Source organism: Panthera uncia, chromosome B1 (assembly GCF_023721935.1).
Source record: "Panthera uncia isolate 11264 chromosome B1, Puncia_PCG_1.0, whole genome shotgun sequence".
Lineage (NCBI taxonomy): Eukaryota > Metazoa > Chordata > Mammalia > Carnivora > Felidae > Panthera > Panthera uncia.
Window position 1 is genome coordinate 183,854,682 of NC_064811.1, and position 17,320 is coordinate 183,872,001.

At 44.1% G+C, this 17,320-nt stretch overlaps 1 protein-coding gene and 1 long non-coding RNA gene across 5 annotated transcripts in view; one reads left to right on the plus strand and one right to left on the minus strand.

Moving 5' to 3' along the window:
- FAT1 (FAT atypical cadherin 1) overlaps positions 1 to 2,157 on the plus strand; it is a 143,041-nt gene extending 140,884 nt beyond the window's left edge. For all 4 annotated transcript variants that reach the window (XM_049631770.1, XM_049631771.1, XM_049631769.1 and 1 more), the window contains one exon: positions 720 to 2,157. In XM_049631770.1, coding sequence (XP_049487727.1) covers positions 720 to 1,348 — 629 coding nt within the window. In that variant the 3' untranslated portion in view covers positions 1,349 to 2,157. The remainder of the gene's footprint in view (positions 1 to 719) is intronic.
- Positions 1,508 to 7,186, minus strand: LOC125923452 (uncharacterized). Its single transcript, XR_007458047.1, has 3 exons — positions 6,942 to 7,186; positions 3,112 to 3,352; positions 1,508 to 1,586 (listed from the first exon to the last, which is right to left on the minus strand). It is a non-coding gene; the product is annotated as an uncharacterized LOC125923452 (long non-coding RNA).
- Between the last annotated feature and the right edge of the window lie 10,134 nt (positions 7,187 to 17,320).

Below are 17,320 nucleotides of genomic sequence, written 5' to 3' on the forward strand. Positions count from 1 at the left end.
TGTACTGCCTTGCCTGCCTGGCAGAGGAGTTCAGTAATCCTCGGGGAGGGGGGGCATCCCCCAGTGGGGAGGTTTCTGAAAAGAGTAATTAACCTTTTATATAGTCTAAAATGATCCTTAGGCCTTGTGAAAGTAACAAAACTGACTGTTGCAATCTATCAAAGATGGGGTTCTGTTTTTCAGTGCTTGATTGCATTTTGCTTGATTTGAAGGCATGCTTTGGTACCTAGATTAACGTAATTCATCGTTTTTCTTAGGGCTGAGCACAGTGCAGTCTCTAATATAAAGGTCATTATATTATTGTAGAGGAAGTTTGTTTTTTAAATTTTACCATGTTTAAAATTACCTTGGCTCTTCTAAAGAGTTGCTTTAGTGTTTTTTGAGGGCCTAAACTTACCTACTGGTGTCCCGAGCCTGAACTAATAGGGCAGTGGGTTCTCTGTGACCAGGAAAGCGGAAGGGCTGATTGGAATCGCATGTGCAAGAGTGCACGTAACCTAGACGCTAGCACACGGCTTCTCTTCAGCCTCGTGTCGCTTCCTTGAACGTTAGGTACTTACAGGAAGCTCTGAGTCCCCATTTTGAAGCAGAGCTTTGGGTCACTGGGGTGCAGGGAGGCCCTCAAAGCAAAGATACTGCCTTTGCACGTTGAAAAAGAGCTCAGTGTAACAGACGCTGGGGGAGAAAAGACACTGAAATCTGTTTTCTTGTCTACCAAGGGTATCACTGGGATACGTCGGATTGGATGCCGAGTGTTCCCCTGCCGGATATACAAGAATTCCCCAATTATGAGGTTATCGATGAGCAGACCCCCCTGTACTCGGCAGATCCGAATGCCATCGATACGGACTATTACCCTGGAGGTTACGACATTGAGAGTGACTTTCCACCTCCCCCGGAAGACTTCCCTGTGCCAGACGAACTGCCCCCCTTACCTCCGGAGTTCAGCGATCAGTTCGAATCCATACACCCTCCGAGAGACATGCCCGCTGCTGGTAGTCTGGGTTCTTCATCGAGAAGCCGGCAGAGGTTCCACTTGAATCAGTATCTGCCCCACTTCTACCCCGTCGATCTGTCTGAACCTCAAAAGACAGGCACTGGTGACAACGGTCCGTGTAGAGAACCCTATGCCCCCTGCCCTCCAGGGTATCCAAGAAACTTTGAAGCCCCCACCGTAGAGAACATGCCCCTGTCTGTGTACCCCTCCACGGCTTCCTGCTCTGATGTGTCGGCGTGCTGTGAAGTGGAGTCCGAGGTCATGATGAGTGACTATGAGAGCGGAGACGACGGCCACTTCGAAGAGGTGACAGTGCCTCCGCTGGATGCGCAGCAACACACGCAGGTCTGACGCCCCGACTCCCCCCAAAGTGCCTGGACTTGAACGAGCCCGAGATCGTTCCGTAAACGATCTTCTGCCTCGTTCTCTGCAGAAGTGCTTAAGCGCTTTTTTTTTTTGGCGAGCTGGGGTGGGCATGGCCGCACGGAGTCACGCACCGCCTGGCGTGGTGGCCATTCCCAGCGTCCCAACCTACTGTAATTGGGTGACAGGTCCATTTCTGAACATCTTTTTTGCATTTTACATCCGTCTGTTAAAAATAATGAAACGAAAATCAGTCCTTTCATCTTGTTAGCATGATTCATGTATTTATAGAGATTTGATTATTTTAATTTCCCTTTTTTTTTTTTGTAAATGTTTTGTACAGATTTGATTTTTCATAGTTTTAACTAGATTTTCAAGACCTTTTGTGCATTTGTTTTTGACCGAATTTTGGTGGTGTTAGTGTCATTACCTAGCACCCTGATTTTTCAATATAACCAGGGTTTCATTATATGTCCTTTTCCATTGAGGTATGACATTTCATGAAGACATTTCAATATAGTCCTTCGTTTCTAGCTGTACATAGGATGAGGAAAGATTGTATACATGAACATGTCTTAAATGGGTGACTGTATTTTAGAACTATAAACATTTTTCATTATTGGAAAGTGTAATGGGGACCTTCCGCATACCTGTTTAGAACCAAAACCATCATGACACAGTTTTTATAGTGTCTGTATATTTGTGATGCGATGGTCTTGTAAAGGTTTTTACTGAAAACTACCATTAGCCAGTCTTTCTTACTGACAATAAATTATTAATAAAATATTTGAGCTTTACTGCCTGTTTTTCCTCTGTATTTATGCTTTTGTTTGGGAGTCAGTCAACGAACTGACAGGGACGGATGGATGAAAAGCCAAAACCACATTGGCTTTTGGTGGCCCTAACTGTGGAAGGTTCCACCCTGCCCAACCAGGCTGTACCTACAGATGTAGCCACTAGGTGGCAGTACATGGCTACTCGAGCCCGCTCAGAAATCCAGGTGTAACTAAAACCACACCCTTTTTACGTATTTGCCAACTACAAGAAAGATTTCCCTTATGCATTTCTTTCACTAGTTAATGGTTATAATTTAAATGCTTCTAGGGTCTTCACCTAGGACATTTAGCAGAAACAATCTTCCATGTGTATTTTATACAGCGACATCCATCCATCCAGCAAATACCGTGTGCCAACCACTGTGATATGAACGACAAAGAATCAAGCTTTCTTAGAACTTTAGAAAGATACTTTTTCCCTTTAAACGCCTCATTTTATCAAATGATACATATATATGTATAAACAAAAGAGCTAAAATAGGTATAATTGAACAAACAGCAAACTCAAACCCTCTGCTGTAACCACTTAACAATCCCCAGCTGTTTTTCTCATTTTCCTGTTCATGTGTTAGGGTCTGTATATTGTTCCGAGAGTCACTAGTATTTTTTAGGAATCGCTTATTGATTGTGATGTTTGCATAAGGCCATGTAACCTAAACAACCCCCACTGAGTTACACCATAATTTTTGGATTAATCCACGAACACGCTTTTCATTGTTTTGGCGATGTCAATATTCACCGCTGAGCCAAGCGGTCTAGGAGGTTCATTTCCATTTACTTTGCTACTTTTTCTGAAACAGTTGCCTTCATTTTTCTTTGTAAAATTTGTGACTAATTCATGAATTTACCCAAAACACATTTTTTTTTGGTCACCTACCATAGGTTATTCTACGTGAAAAGACAAAAATTCCCTACCTTGTCTTTTCCCTGTCATGGCGCATGCAGAAGCTGGTCCCACTTTGAGGGTATAGACGGCACGAGGGAGGAGGCTGCTTGAACCCAGAGGGGGCCGGCCGCCTGAGGTGATGCCCAGGTGATGCGTGGGCTCCTCCCAGCCGCCCAGAGGGCTACAAGGTCAACGTCTGGGTGCACCGGAGCTTTGGGAGACAGAACTCTGGGTAATCCTGCTCGCTCTCCTCTTCCTGTGCATTTGTTGCTGTGGAAAATAAAAGTCTAGTCAGGAACTGGATCTTCGTAAAATCGGCTTTCATTTCGATTCGATTTTCAGTGACCTCCTAGAAAGGTAACTGTGAGGTTTGTGGGCGGCCAGACCCGGAAAACTCCCCCCGACGCCCCGTTCGCTGCCTCTGGTCTGTCCCACCCTCGCCCAGCCCACTGAATCCGCTCAGTAACTTTCTCAAGGTCAATGTGGGCCGCTCCCTTGCAGACCAGCATTCGGTGTACTTTCTGATTGCTCCTCCTCAGAGGCATTAGGTTCAATTGCAATTAGTGGGCCGGCTGAGACAGAGTTGTTTGTCGGAATTTAATTTCCTCACTAGCAGTTTACTGCCTCTACTGCAAACAGAATGAGCCACTTGAAAAGAATGACAGGTATTTTCTTTCCCAAGAAAACCTGTTTGTGTGAACACTTAGGCAACGAATGCACTTGTCCCCGTGCTATACAAAAGCATGACCCTGGAAGAAGCTACGTTCTCAAATGATGCTAGACAGAAAACGTGTAATATTTGGACCAAATAGAGCTATGAGTGCAGGGTCTGTAGGAGGGAGGACACATAGGAACTCAGTGATTCTGAACCAGAGCTGTTATAAGAGAGTCTTAAAAACTGAGAACAAACTGAGGGCTGATGGGAGGGAGGGGAGGGTGGGTGATGGGTATTGAAGAGGGCATCTTTGGGGATGAACACCGGGTGTTGCTGACAATAAGTTTCATGTATTAAAATAAAAAAAAATTCATCCTATACAATTAAAATAAAAAAATAAACCAGAGCTGTTAGCCAGTTGCCTCAGGGGTAAAAAGAAATTCTCAGGGCACCTGGGTGATTCAGTCCTTTAGCGTCTGACTCTTGATTTCAGCTCAGGTTGTGAGATCGAGCCCTGTTGGGCTTCGAGCCAGGCATGGAGCCTGCTTAAGATTCTCTTTCTCCCTCTCCCCCCGACCCCCCATCTCTCTGCCTTCTCTCTCTCTCAAAAATAAATTCTCAAAATGTCTAATGATGATTGCTTCAGTTCATTTCAGTTCATTATTCAAAACCTAACAGTTTTCGGATAAGGGGACGGTCCGGGAAGAGGCACAAATCGTCCACCCAGAAGGAGGGTCAACCTCCTCGTGCCTGTTAGGGCACAGCTCCACTTTCTTGCCAACTTTGGAATATTAGCCCACCTGCAAATGAGGACTGCAAAGGTTTTTCAGAGATGCTCTTGTGACTTAACGTTTTTAAATATTTACTTCAAATGAGTATTTTCCTCTCCTTTCAAGGGTAATTCTACTTTAAATAGATGCTTTAAGTTAGGGTGGAACAAAATTAAATTTCATGCATAATTTCAATTAAACCAAATGTTTACACTGCACAAAGGTTGAGGGCACCTGGGTGGGTCAGTTGGTGAAAGCATCCGATTCTTGGTTTTGGCTCAGGTCCCGGTTTCACAGTTCGTGAGATCGAGCCCCCTGTCAGGCTCTTCACCGACAGCACTGAGCCTGCTTGGGATTCTCTCCCTCTCTGCCCCTCCCCCACTCACGCTCTCTGGGTCTCTCTCGAACTTGTTTAAAAAACGCACAAAGTTTCTCCAACTAAAAAGCTCCTACCGGATTGAAATTGTTTTTAAGAATCATCTAAAAGGTTGAATTTTTACTTCTAATGGGGAACTTCACAAATTTGAAAAATACCCTCAGGTCAGTGAAAACCATGGTCTTACCTTTAATTTCTGGGCGATAGTTTCGAGTCACGCCGTGGTTCTGGAGATGGCCTCACGATGAATGACAGACCTAGGTTGGTTCTCTACTAGATTAACCACAGCAACGAACACTGGGGTCAGCGAGCCGCGCTTTGTCGTGTGACGTTTGGCTCCGTCATCCTTGGCAACCATCACGTCTGGGAGTGTCTCTTACCGGTGCCGTTGATGTCAGAGAAACAGACATTTGTCCGTGACGACAAAGCGGGCAAGTGGTAAAGCCGCATTTGACCTTGGGGGTCTGACACCAGAGTTTATCTTCGTCACCAAGACCGCTGGCCGCCACACCCGGCAGATGCCTGGCTTCCTCAGGTGGGGCCTCCGTGACTGCACTGGCCGATAGTCCCCACCCCTGCCTAGGGAGCTGTGCGACCTTGAGGTGGAGTTGAGACCTTGAGGTGGAGTTGAACTCCGCTGACCGGAGGGCTCTTTTTTAAAGCCATGGGCCCTCAGGGTACACCTGTAAATTCCCGAGCCTTCAGGCATCAGTGGGAGGTGGAGAGTGCTGGCTTTTGACCCACAGACCTCAGGCGGAAAGTGTTCCCTGTCACTTACTAGCTGTATGACGTTAACCAACTGCTTAACTGAAAAGGAGGTGTGGCTAATAAGTACCGCCCAGGAATTACGTGGAATGTACACTAACCGTCTGGACGAGTGTTCGTTCGTAGGAGAGCTCATTCCATGCCAAACATTCTGCAATTGGTAACTCCTCGAATCCGTCCAGGGACCCCCCCCCCTCATCACCCCACTTTCCAGATCAGGAAACCCAGGCGTAACCTAACTTTCCGAATGTCATGCCAAAGATCAGAAATTCAAAGCCCTGACTCTGGTCTCCAAGCTGCTTCCCACAGACCTTTGTGAACAGCGTGTCTGAGACGAACCAAATGGCAGACGGCAAAGCTCAGAACAAAGACGCTCACCAAATGCTTTCATTGCCGTTACTGTTTCCTCCCTCGCCACCATCCCCGTTTTCAAATTGGCATTTAATAGATGCCTTTTAAAACGTATCAAGGGCAAGTTTTCATTTTCTTGGTGCTACGATTCCAAGAAGCTTCCTGATCAGGTTGTCGTCACTGGACCAACCTCCTCCAATCCAGGGCAGCTTTGGTCTTCGGACCTTGGTTGTTTTTGCTAAATGCGTTCCACACGGGAGGATGTGTGACATGGGGGCAGCTGAGTCACAAGGTGCCGCTTCTGCTGTCCCTTTACCCAAAAGCTGTTTCTGAGAATCCACTCCAGTCCGCCAATGCCAGAAGCATCAGGTTTGGATGATGAACAAGATCAAGTCCCCCCCCCCCACCGTCTTAGGAATGAGAGGAGAATGTTCAGGGTCAAGTTTACAGCTTCCTGTGTCTTGTTCTCCCACCTGCTGCATGTAACAAAAATATACTCTGCATTCACCTGGGGTCCAAATAGTAGTGCTTCCGGGGTCCGGTGCGTCTCTTCACTCACCGCCCCTCGTCTCCATTCATCCATCTGTCCATCCAACCGCTCGCTCATTCCTTCGTTCGTTCGTTCGTTCATTCACTCGGTTCAATTGATTTTCTCAGTTGCATTAATATTTGTTCAGTCCACCCTTTGCTGGCCCCTGGGCTCATAAAAGTGAGCAGAACTTGCTTGTGAGCAATCATGTGACCTTTGGGAAAAAACTTCCAGTGCGGTCGAGGCTTGTGTGCCAATGCAGCAACATATTATTTAATAAAAACTGAACTATGAGGTGCTGCGCTCTTTGTCCCAACTCCGAAAACGCTCTAGAACAGGTCAGTGGCTCAAAGAAGAGTTACACGCGTGGGGTCACGGGAAAGCAAAATCAGAAACGTTTCCTAGTTACTTACGAGTTCTCTACACGTTAACTCGAAACTCCAGAGGCGTGATCTCTGTCCTGTTCGTCTGTAGAACCTCAGCAGTGACGGTAACTGGAGGCCCAGGGGATTGCTTGTCGGTCATGAGCAGTGAAGGACGTCGCAGCGAACATGGCTTCTCCCCGGCCGGTCGCTGTTGCGCCAGTGCCTGGTGACAGGAACCGTGAGCGGCCCGGCGGCCGGGGCCGGGTGGATGCGCCCCCACCCCGGCTGCAGATGTGAACGCGGCCACAGAGGTGGAAAGGGGAGCAACGGACTTGGGACGCCGGGCTGTGTCACTGTCCCGTCACGAGTCACCCATGAAAGCATCTGCGTGCAGGGAGCTCCGCTGACCGAGTCCCCTTCCCCGGGCAGGCGGCCCACGCCGCTCGCGGCCATTGCCAATGCTGTTTTGGTTTGTGCGCGGAACCCTCGTGGACACGATCGTGCTTTCTGGGTTACGCGTGTTCTGACTTCCTGACATTTCTCACACGTGCTCCGCAAATACTCGCTCGGAGGGTTCCGACTTAGACCAACGGGGCGGAGGCCCCTGGGGAGGTGTTTACGCTGAGGTCCTGGCCCTGCCGAGAGAAGCTCCCATTCAGTGCCACCCCGAGTGCGCGCTGAGCCCATCACCGCCTCCACAAAGACTCCATTGTGTTCACCAGCAGGAAAATTCCTAATGACCACTGGCTACGGGGAATTTTGCTCGTGTCTGCTTGTTTACACCCATTTTATCTTCATTTTATTTGAGGATAGCGGGCAATATTCAAATATTTATCCTTGACCGGAGCACCTTCTCCCTACAGGACAGCAAATAACTAACAGGTGCTTTAAGGTACTTAGCTCTTAGGTTCAGTAATTTTTTCAAAGCGTGGCAAGTAAGTTTGAGAGAAACAAACGGAGGCAGTTTCTCACCGTAACTTGCAGACCAAGTCCCTCTCCACCACTCTGCACTGACGGCCCGAGTTGCCGTTCTTCCGCATCGACCTCATTGCCTTCCCGGCACATCCGATAATGGGCTCCCGCTCTTGTTCCAGTGGCACCTCACCCATCTCTTCTGCCTAAGTCCTTATATATTCCTGCAATTTGGAGAAAAGTAGCCTCGATTTTTTATTTTTATTTTTTAAGTTGTATCCATCTTTATACTTCATCTACTAGAAGTATTATAATACACACCTTGGAACTTGATCATGAATTCACTGGGATTTTTCTATGTTCTCGTCTTGCCCACCAAAGACCCCAGAAACAGCCTATGGTCCCCAGCCTGTATCCCCTGGGGTCAGCAGGTGGGGCCTCTGAGTCAGAAGGCAGATTTCCAGCAGAAATCATGGGGTAAAAACAAAAACAAAAACAAAAACAATAACGTGGTGGTTATTTTATAACCACCACCGTGATAAATAGTCACGTTACTACTTTTGTCACACATATTTATACGTGCCGCCATGAAAACTTTGACTATCCCTGATATTTCTTATATATAATGAATATAATAAATATACGATAAACTATGTGCTTCTGCCAGCAAAATTTCACCTGTATTAGTATGAAAATGAGAGCTTGCAAATTACACAAAGTAATGGCAAAAAATTATTTAATGGTATACTTAGCTCATGAAATTAGGATACACGTACATTTAGTGCAAGTATATATACCCTAAATAAAATGTCAACTCTTCTGTTGTTTTACATCTTCCAGAACACCTAACTGTAATGGTTTTCTTATAACAGGCAAGCAGATAAAATCCATATTAACTAATCTATTAAAATGCAACACAAAAATTCTCTGAGTGAAAAAATACACTTCCTCCTTCTTGCCATTGACCAGAGAAATACGGAGAAAATGTCTCATGACTTGAGGGTGACAAATGCATTAAAAACCCATTAGTCTGACAAATAGCCATTTTTTTCTGATAAATTAGAAGTTTCCAAATATGATGAAAGGCATAATTTCATGGAAATTATGTTATCTTAAGGCCACCAGGCAATCATTGATTCACTGACTCTCTCATTTTATTCAACAAATAACTGTCGGTGTCTTCTGAACACCAGACACCGCGTGCGGTCCTGGGGTGCGACCAAGAACAAGCCACCAGCCTGGCTCCACGGTCCTGCGGTGGGATTCCAGCAAGAAACCAGGTACGGTAGGGCTTGTGGTAATGGGACAGAGGAGACGCAGTGAACGGCGGGAGTGCAAAGGAGGAAAGCATAACCAACACGTGGGGACTAGCCTCTCGGGAGGATCAGAGCGAGTCCCGAAAAGGGTGTAGAAGGGGTGTTCCATTCAGAAGGCACACGTGGGAAACAGGGCGAAGGGGGTAACACGATGAGGAACTAGAGAAAGTTCATGGGTTGGAGAGTGGACCAGGTGTACTGGCTGAAAGGATGGTTAGGAAGGTCAAGGCCGAAAGGCCAAGCAAGGGAAGCCTCGGAAAATTTGGCTGGATTCCAAGGAGCGGTGGGCGTGATTGAAGGGTGGCCACTCCAGTCTGAGTGAGACCCTGACTTTGGGGCTGCTGTGAGTGTTCTCCTCACGGGTGTGGTTTCGGACACTGCTCGCTTTCTGACGGGGCAGTCAGAGTCTGAGGATCCCTGCTCTGGCTCATTCCTTCCAGAGATTTCTCATTCTGTGCCTATTCGTGGTTCTCCAGCTTCCCTTGCCTCATCCCCAGCCAGAAAGACTGGGGGGTTTTCCATATGCACCCCCACTATGTGGGAGAGAGACGGCCATCTGTGCCATTAGATTTATCTGTTCATTGCGTGAGTTTATGAAAGACCCAATTATAGGAGGTTTAGGTTTTCTTTTTTTATTAAAATGTTTATTTTTGAGAGAGCATGTGCACACAAGTGGGGGGGTGGTGGTAGGCAGAGAGCGAGAGGGAGACAGAGAGCGAGTGGGGAAGGGGCAGAGGGAGAGAGGGAGACACAGAATCCGAAGCGGGCTTCGGGCTCTGAGCTGTCAGCGCAGAGCCTGACGCGGGGCTCGAACCCACGAACCACGAGATCATGACCTCAACCGAAGTCGGATACTCAGCTGACTGAGCCACCAAGGTGCCCCGAGGGTTAGGTTTTAAATACCACAAACAATGCTGGGACAAACAACCCCATGTCCATTCACATCTGAACATGTGTCCAATTATTTTCTAACAGTGCCATTACTGGGTCAAAGGGTATGCAGTTTTAAGACTTATAGGTAGTGCACAGGAATGCTTTTCCTCACATTTTAGTATTGTTTTGATCACAGTACTAGTGATTTCTTGTACTGTTTTCAAAAGTGATAGCTGGAATGGCAACTGCCCATACTTCTGATTTTTGTTTTCTAAAACAGAGGTTGCAGAGCGCCTGGGTGGCTCAGTCGGTTAAGCGTCCGACTTCGACTCAGGTCACGATCTCACGGTCCGTGAGTTCGAGCCCCGCGTCGGGCTCTGGGCTGATGGTTCGTAGCCTGGAGCCTGCTTCCGATTCGGTGTCTCCCTCTCTCTCTCTCTCTGCCCCTCGCCCGTTCCTGCTCTGTCTCTCTCTGTCTCAAAAATAAATAAATGTTAAAAAAAATTTTAATAAAAAAAAACAGAGGTTGCATATATATTTTTAGTTTTTAATTCTTTAATTATGTCCTTTAAATATATGTCTATCATTTTTCTTTTTTGAAAAAATTCTGTATATAATCAAGGCCATTAATCCTTTGATATGTTGCAAACCATTTCCATGGTCTATCTAGCTTTTACTTATTTATGGCATTTTTTTTTTTAAATATAAGAACTTTTAACCTTCGTGCAGACAAATCTGTCATGACTGAGAAACACTACCGTAGCTCAGTAACGAGGGTCGATGCTTTGGAATCAAAGAGGTGAAATGACAAATTCTGCTTCTACCCCTTATTAGCTGCGTGCCTTTGGTGCACCACTTGACCTTTCGGAGCCATTCATGTATGTTTCTCATACATAAAATACTAGAAATGCCCCAGCTTTTAGGACCCCTAGCAGATTGTGGAAGGTAACGCACGAAGGATACTTTTACGAGAGCTGGACCATGATAGTGTGCAGCAAATGGTCGCTACTACTGTTCTTTCTATGGTTATGAGTATTTTCTGTCTTCTCTTGTTTTCCACGTCAGAGAGTTCTTCTCACCAAGGTTACATAAATATGTATCTACATTTTTTACTTACATTTTAAAAAAATTTTTTATTGTTTATTTATTTTTGAGAGAGAGAGAGAGAGAGACAGCATGAGTGGGGGAAGGGCAGAGAGGGAGGGAGACACAGAATCCGAAGCAGGCTCCAGGCTCCGAGCTGTCAGCACAGACCCCGACGCGGGGCTCGAACTCACAAACCGCGAGATCGTGACCTGAGCCGAAGTCGGCCGCTTAACCGACTGAGCCACCCAGGCACCCCTAGTTTTTACTTACATTTTCTTACAATGAATCTTTGTTTTCATAATATAATCCTCCCCCACTGATGTGAAATGTTAACTTCATCAAACCTATGTCTTAGGTGATCTTCAATTATCGACAACGCTCATACTCTTTCAGTTATTGTGACTTTTAATGTACATTTTAATATTGGCAACTCACACCCTCTCCCACTCATTCAAATCCTTTTTTGCTACACTTTGTTTCAAGGAATTTCGTCATTTTTTAAAAATCTCTATTGGTCTTTTTGTTGGCTGGCAAAAAGCGTAAGGGACATTCGTTTTCAAGATGTCAGTCCAGGAACACTGTGTCTTTCCCTTTGTGTTTTTTTTCATGAGTCTTAGCAAAGTTTTGAGGTTTTTAAAAGAATTTTACACACTGGCCTGCATACTGCTGATTAAGCCAGTTCCCAGTAATTGTACATGGATTGCTGTTATATATCAGATCTTCTATTATGGGTACTATTTCATTTTTCCTGTCATTTAACAAAGTACATACACTCCTATCGTCTGCAAATGTTGAGTTTTACTTTTTTCTCTTTTTAATCTCATTTCATCATCAGAACCATCCAGTACAATGCTAAATAGGCATGTTATTAGCAGGCACTCCCTCTTCTGCTCAACTTAGAGGAAAATTACTATTTCTCTTTTAAGTCTACGATAGACATTATTTTGAAATATCCTTTATGGTGTCCATTCTCGTTAAAGTTTATGGAAACTTTACCAAATTGGGAATGAACAGGGAATTTTTAAATACCATTTTAGCCTGTGTTAAGATAATCATGTAGTTTATCTCCTTTGATTTATCAGTATGGTAACTTACATTAACATATTTCAATACTCTACACACCCTAAGTTTCTGCAATTAACCCCATTTGGTCGTAATAAATTATTTTTGTAAATCCTTATTTACTTCCAGCATATAATGAGCTTAGAAGCCACCGCTCTGTTCTAACATCAAGTAAAAACCTATAAAAGATGGAAAATCAGCAACTCTACCTGGTTCCTGCTGCCCCCAAAGTTCGAGAGACGGGCGGCTATAGAGAATCGCAACTTAGCGGAGCAGAAGCCCACAGGCTGGAACAGGAAGATGTGACCCGCAGTGTCATTACTAGAGACTTGGTGTGGACAAGCCTGAGAGTTCAGAACTACAGAAGGACTCAATTACAGAGGCCTCCGCACTTACGTGAGCTTACCTCCGGGAGTCCTTTCAGCTCTTCACGGGAGTATCTCTGTGCTTCCCTACTGATGCCAGCAGGATGAGGGGGGAAAAAATGTTTCAAAACATGCCAAAGCTTTCTGTTCTTCTTAACAAGGCCCACCCTCGGGAGAATCGGTTTAACCAGAACCTAAACTGCTGGGGTTTTACCAAAGCCTCATTTCCTGGGGGGGGAAGAGAAATACCCAATTCCAGCTAGCTCTAGACTTCCACGTGGCAGAAAGGAAATACACATCCTCAATCCCTTCCAGCCATTCTGTCCCACCAAAGGTTGGGGGAAGTGAGAACCACTGGTGAAGTTCACAGTCCAGGGGCACAGCGTCACTAACAGTCCTAATCAGAAGACTACAGAATACTCCCCCTTCCCCCACCCCTTACCACTTTTTACTAAAGGCCCATTTACCATTTTTCTCTAGTGGATAAAATAGAGCATCCTTTTCTCTAGTGGATAAAATAGAGCATGTCCACCTTTGAACAGAAAATCACAAGGCATACTAAAAGGCAAATCCAGTCTGAAGAGAAGAAGCATCAGAAACAGAGTTAGAGATAGTAGGAATGTTGGAATTATCATATCAGAAATGTTTTAAAACTGTGATTAATATGCTAAGAGATTTTAATGGAAAAAGTAGGCAACATGTAGGAACACATGGATAAGGTGGGCAGAGAGATGGAAATTCTAAGAAAGAAAAGAAAAGAAATGCTAGAGACCAAAAACACTAAGAAACGAAGAATGTCTTTGATGCAATCATTAGATTGGTCATGGCTGAGGAAAGAATCTCGGAGTTTGAGGATATGACAAGAGGAAATTCTAAAATGGAAAAGCAAAGAGAAAAAATATTCTTGAAAAAAAAAGCCCCAAAATGTCCAAGAACTGTAAGATACCTACAGAAATTATAACATATATGTAATAAGAATATCAGAAAGGGAAGACAGACAGAAAGAAACAGAAACAATATTTGAAACAATAATGACTGAGAGTTTTCCCCAAATGAATGTCAAACACCAAACTACAGATCCAGGAAACTTGGAGATCAGCGAGCAGAATAAATGCATCAAAACTCACACAAACGCCCTCCCCACCCTAAGCAACAACCAACCAACCACCACCCCCCCCCCCGACATCTAGGCATATTATATTCAAACTGCAGAAAATTAAGAATAAGGGGAAAAAAAAGTCAGAGGGGAAAAAATGCTTTGCATATAGTCGAGCAAATGTAACAATTACATCTGACTTCTTAGAAACCATATAAGCAAAAAGAGAGTGGAGGGAAATATTGAAAGTGTTGAGAGAAAAAAAAACCCACCAACCTAGAATTCAGTACCCTGAAATATTATCCTTCAAAAGCAAAGGCAAAATAAAGACTTTCTCGAACAAAGGCTGAGGGAATTTATTGCCAGTAGACCTGCCTTACAAGATATGTTAAAAGACATTCTTTAGAGAGAAGGAAAATATAGGTCAGAAACTTGGATCTACATAAAGAAAGGAAGGGTATTCAAGAATGAATAAAGGTAAAATAACTTCGTTTTCTTATTCTTAATTGATCTAACATTACAGTTTGCTCAAAATTGGAAGAGCAACAATGTATTTGATTATGTATGCTGTATACACATATATACTTTTGTATGCTTATGTCTAAGTGAAATGAACGACAATAATGATACCAACGATGACAGGGAGAAATTAGAAATATTTTGTTATTATGAAGTATTTGTGCCACCCATGAAGTCGTTTTATGTTATTTGAAAGTGGACCTGGATTCATTACAAATGTACATTACAAACTCTACGACAACCACTAAAAAAAGTTAAAAAATAAGAATTGGGGTGCCCAGGGGGCTCAGTCAGTTAAGCACCTGACCTCAGCTTAGGTCACGATCTCACAGTCTGTGAGTTCGAGCCCCGTGTCGGGCTCTGTGCTAACAGCTCGGAGCCTGGAGCCTCCTTTGGATTCTATGTTTCCCTCTCTCCCTGCCCCAACCCTGCTCATGATCTATCTGTCTCTCTCTCACTCTCTCTCTCAAAAATGAATAAATGTTTAAAAAGTTAAAAACAAAAGAATTGATATGCTAAGAAAGGAGAAAATAGAGTCATATAAAACATTCAACTAAAACAAAAGAGTGGATGACAAAGATAGGAACATAGGAGAAATGCAAAAAATGGAAAACTATACTGACCATGGTAGATATTAATCCGACTGTATCAATAATCACCTTGAACATATACAGTCTAAATATGCCACTTAAAAGAGATTGCCAGAAGGGATCAAAAAATAATACCCAATTAATTATAAGTTGTCTAAAACAATGCTCACATTAAATATAAGGACAGATATAGATCAAAATTAAAGGGAGGAAGAAAGATGTATCACGCTAAGACTAATCAAAAGGGAACGGGAGTAGTTACATTAATTTTAGACAGAGTTGGCTTCAGAGTTTGGAGGGATAGGGAGGGGCATTACATAACGATAGAGGGCTCATTTGTCCACGTATGCCCCTAACAACACAACCTCAAAATACATGAGGCATAAACTGATCAAACTAGAGAAATAGATGCATCTACTATTTAGGCAGATACTTTAACATTTTTTCTATCAGAAAGGGACAGATCCAGCATGCAGAAAATCAGGACATGTTTGAAGTTCAGAGCATGATGAGTCAACGAGATGTAATTAACATCTATAGACATCCAACAAGAGCACGTTACATATTCTTCTCAAGGTCACAGGGAATGCTTACCTAGACAGACCACATTCTGGGTCATAAGACCACATTCTGGGTCATTAAATACACCTCAAGAAATTGAAAAGAATAGGAATCATGCAATATCTGTTTTCAGACCAGACATCAATGACAGAAAGATAGCTGGAAAATCTCCAAATACTTGGAGATTAAACAGATAAATAACACAGAAGCCAAAAAAGAAATCTCAAGAGCAATTGCAAAATAATTTTAAATGAAAACAAAAATACTTATCAAAATTTGTGGAATACACTGAAAGCAGTGCTTAGAGGGAAATTTATAGCATATATGTGGGATAAATCCCACGTAGACAAGCCTGGTTCAACACTAGAAAATCAACATAATCTGACACTTCAATAAGCTAAAAAAGAAAAATCACACGATCGTATCAGTAGATGCAGAAACAGAATCTGACAAAATCCAATACCCATTAATGATAACAACTGTCTGTAAACTGTGAATAGAGAGAACTTGCTCTACTTGATAAAGAACATTTACCAAAAATCTACAGCGAACGTTATACCTAAAGGTACAAAAGCAGACATTTTTCCACTGTGATCAGAAACAATGCAAGGATGCGACCTCTTATTACTTCCTTTCATCATCCTACTGGAAATTCTAGTTAATTCAATTCAGACAAGAAAAGGAAATAAAAGGCATACGCATCGGGAAGGAAGACATAAAACTGTACAGATGACACCATCGTCTAGGTAGAAAACCCAAAAGAACACACACGAATGCCTGGAGCTAATAAGCTGTTATGGCAAGGTGGCAGAATATGAGGTTAATGTACAAAGTCAATTGCTTCCCTGTGTACCAGTAGTGAACAAGCGAAGTTTGAAATAGCAACCCACCCCATATAAACCCAGGAAACCTGGTTTATTTGATTGGAAGTCTAATACAGCAGGGGATTTAATCCCAAATGGAAGGGCCCTGCCAGGTCATATTACGTACTCCCCCTGCAATAAAATTAGGACATTCCTCACGGACTCCTCCATCAAGAATTAAACCTGTACCTCCCTCGCGGGAAACCAATGAGCAAACTAATGCGCCTTTTTATTCCTGTGGTGAGCCTGTGGCGTAGCCAGATTCTCGCACAGGGAGACAGGACGCCGAGGCTTTTTGTCCAGGAAGCAACTTTACTTGTGCCGGCATGGGCTCAGTGGGCTAAGACCCGCCCCCCCCTCAAAGGCTGAGCCCCGAGCAGAGCAGGGTGGAGCCTTTTAGGAAATTTCTACTTCTCTGTCTCCCATATTTGGTGACACATCTAGCCTGAATGGACACAGTCCAAGCAAGTTACAGTGTCGGGTCAGAGCTGTGCATACGTGTCTAGGAGTTGACTGGGCCATGTTGCACGTCGCCTTCCTTTGTACTGAGAAGAATTCCACCAGATTCCTTAGGGAGGGGCTCCACCACAGTGCAAGACCTTGAATTTCTCTTCAAATGACAATAAAGAACATGAGGAGGGGCGCCTGGGTGGCTCAGTTGGTTAAGTGTCTGACTTCGGCTCAGGTCATGATCTCGCGGTTTGTGAGTTCGAGCCACGCGTAGGGCTCTGTGCTGACAGCTCGGAGCCTGGAGCCTGCTTCGGATTCTGTGTCTTCCTCTCTCTCTGCTCCTCCCCCACTTGCACTCTGTCTCAAAAATAAACATTAAAAAAAAACACATTTATAAAGGACATGAGGAAAATTCTGATTAACTCTGAAAGATTGTCTATTTAGGCTTCTCTTTCTCATCATATTAACTTTATTTGGTTGTCTTTTCTGGTGTCCCCCTGCCTGTTGCCAAGACTCCTTCACCTCCATATCTTCTAGCTGACAGATGATCCTTTCTACTCAAGGAGGTTCACATATGTTGTCTACCTTTGACTGGCTGCCTCTGCCTGTGGTAACTCCTATATATATAAAGTCCCCAACTGACCAATGTTGACCCATAGGTAGGGACATCGCTATGTCCCTATCTAGCAAGAAGAGGTTACAGAAGAGAAGACCTTCCACCCTCAGCAACCTTA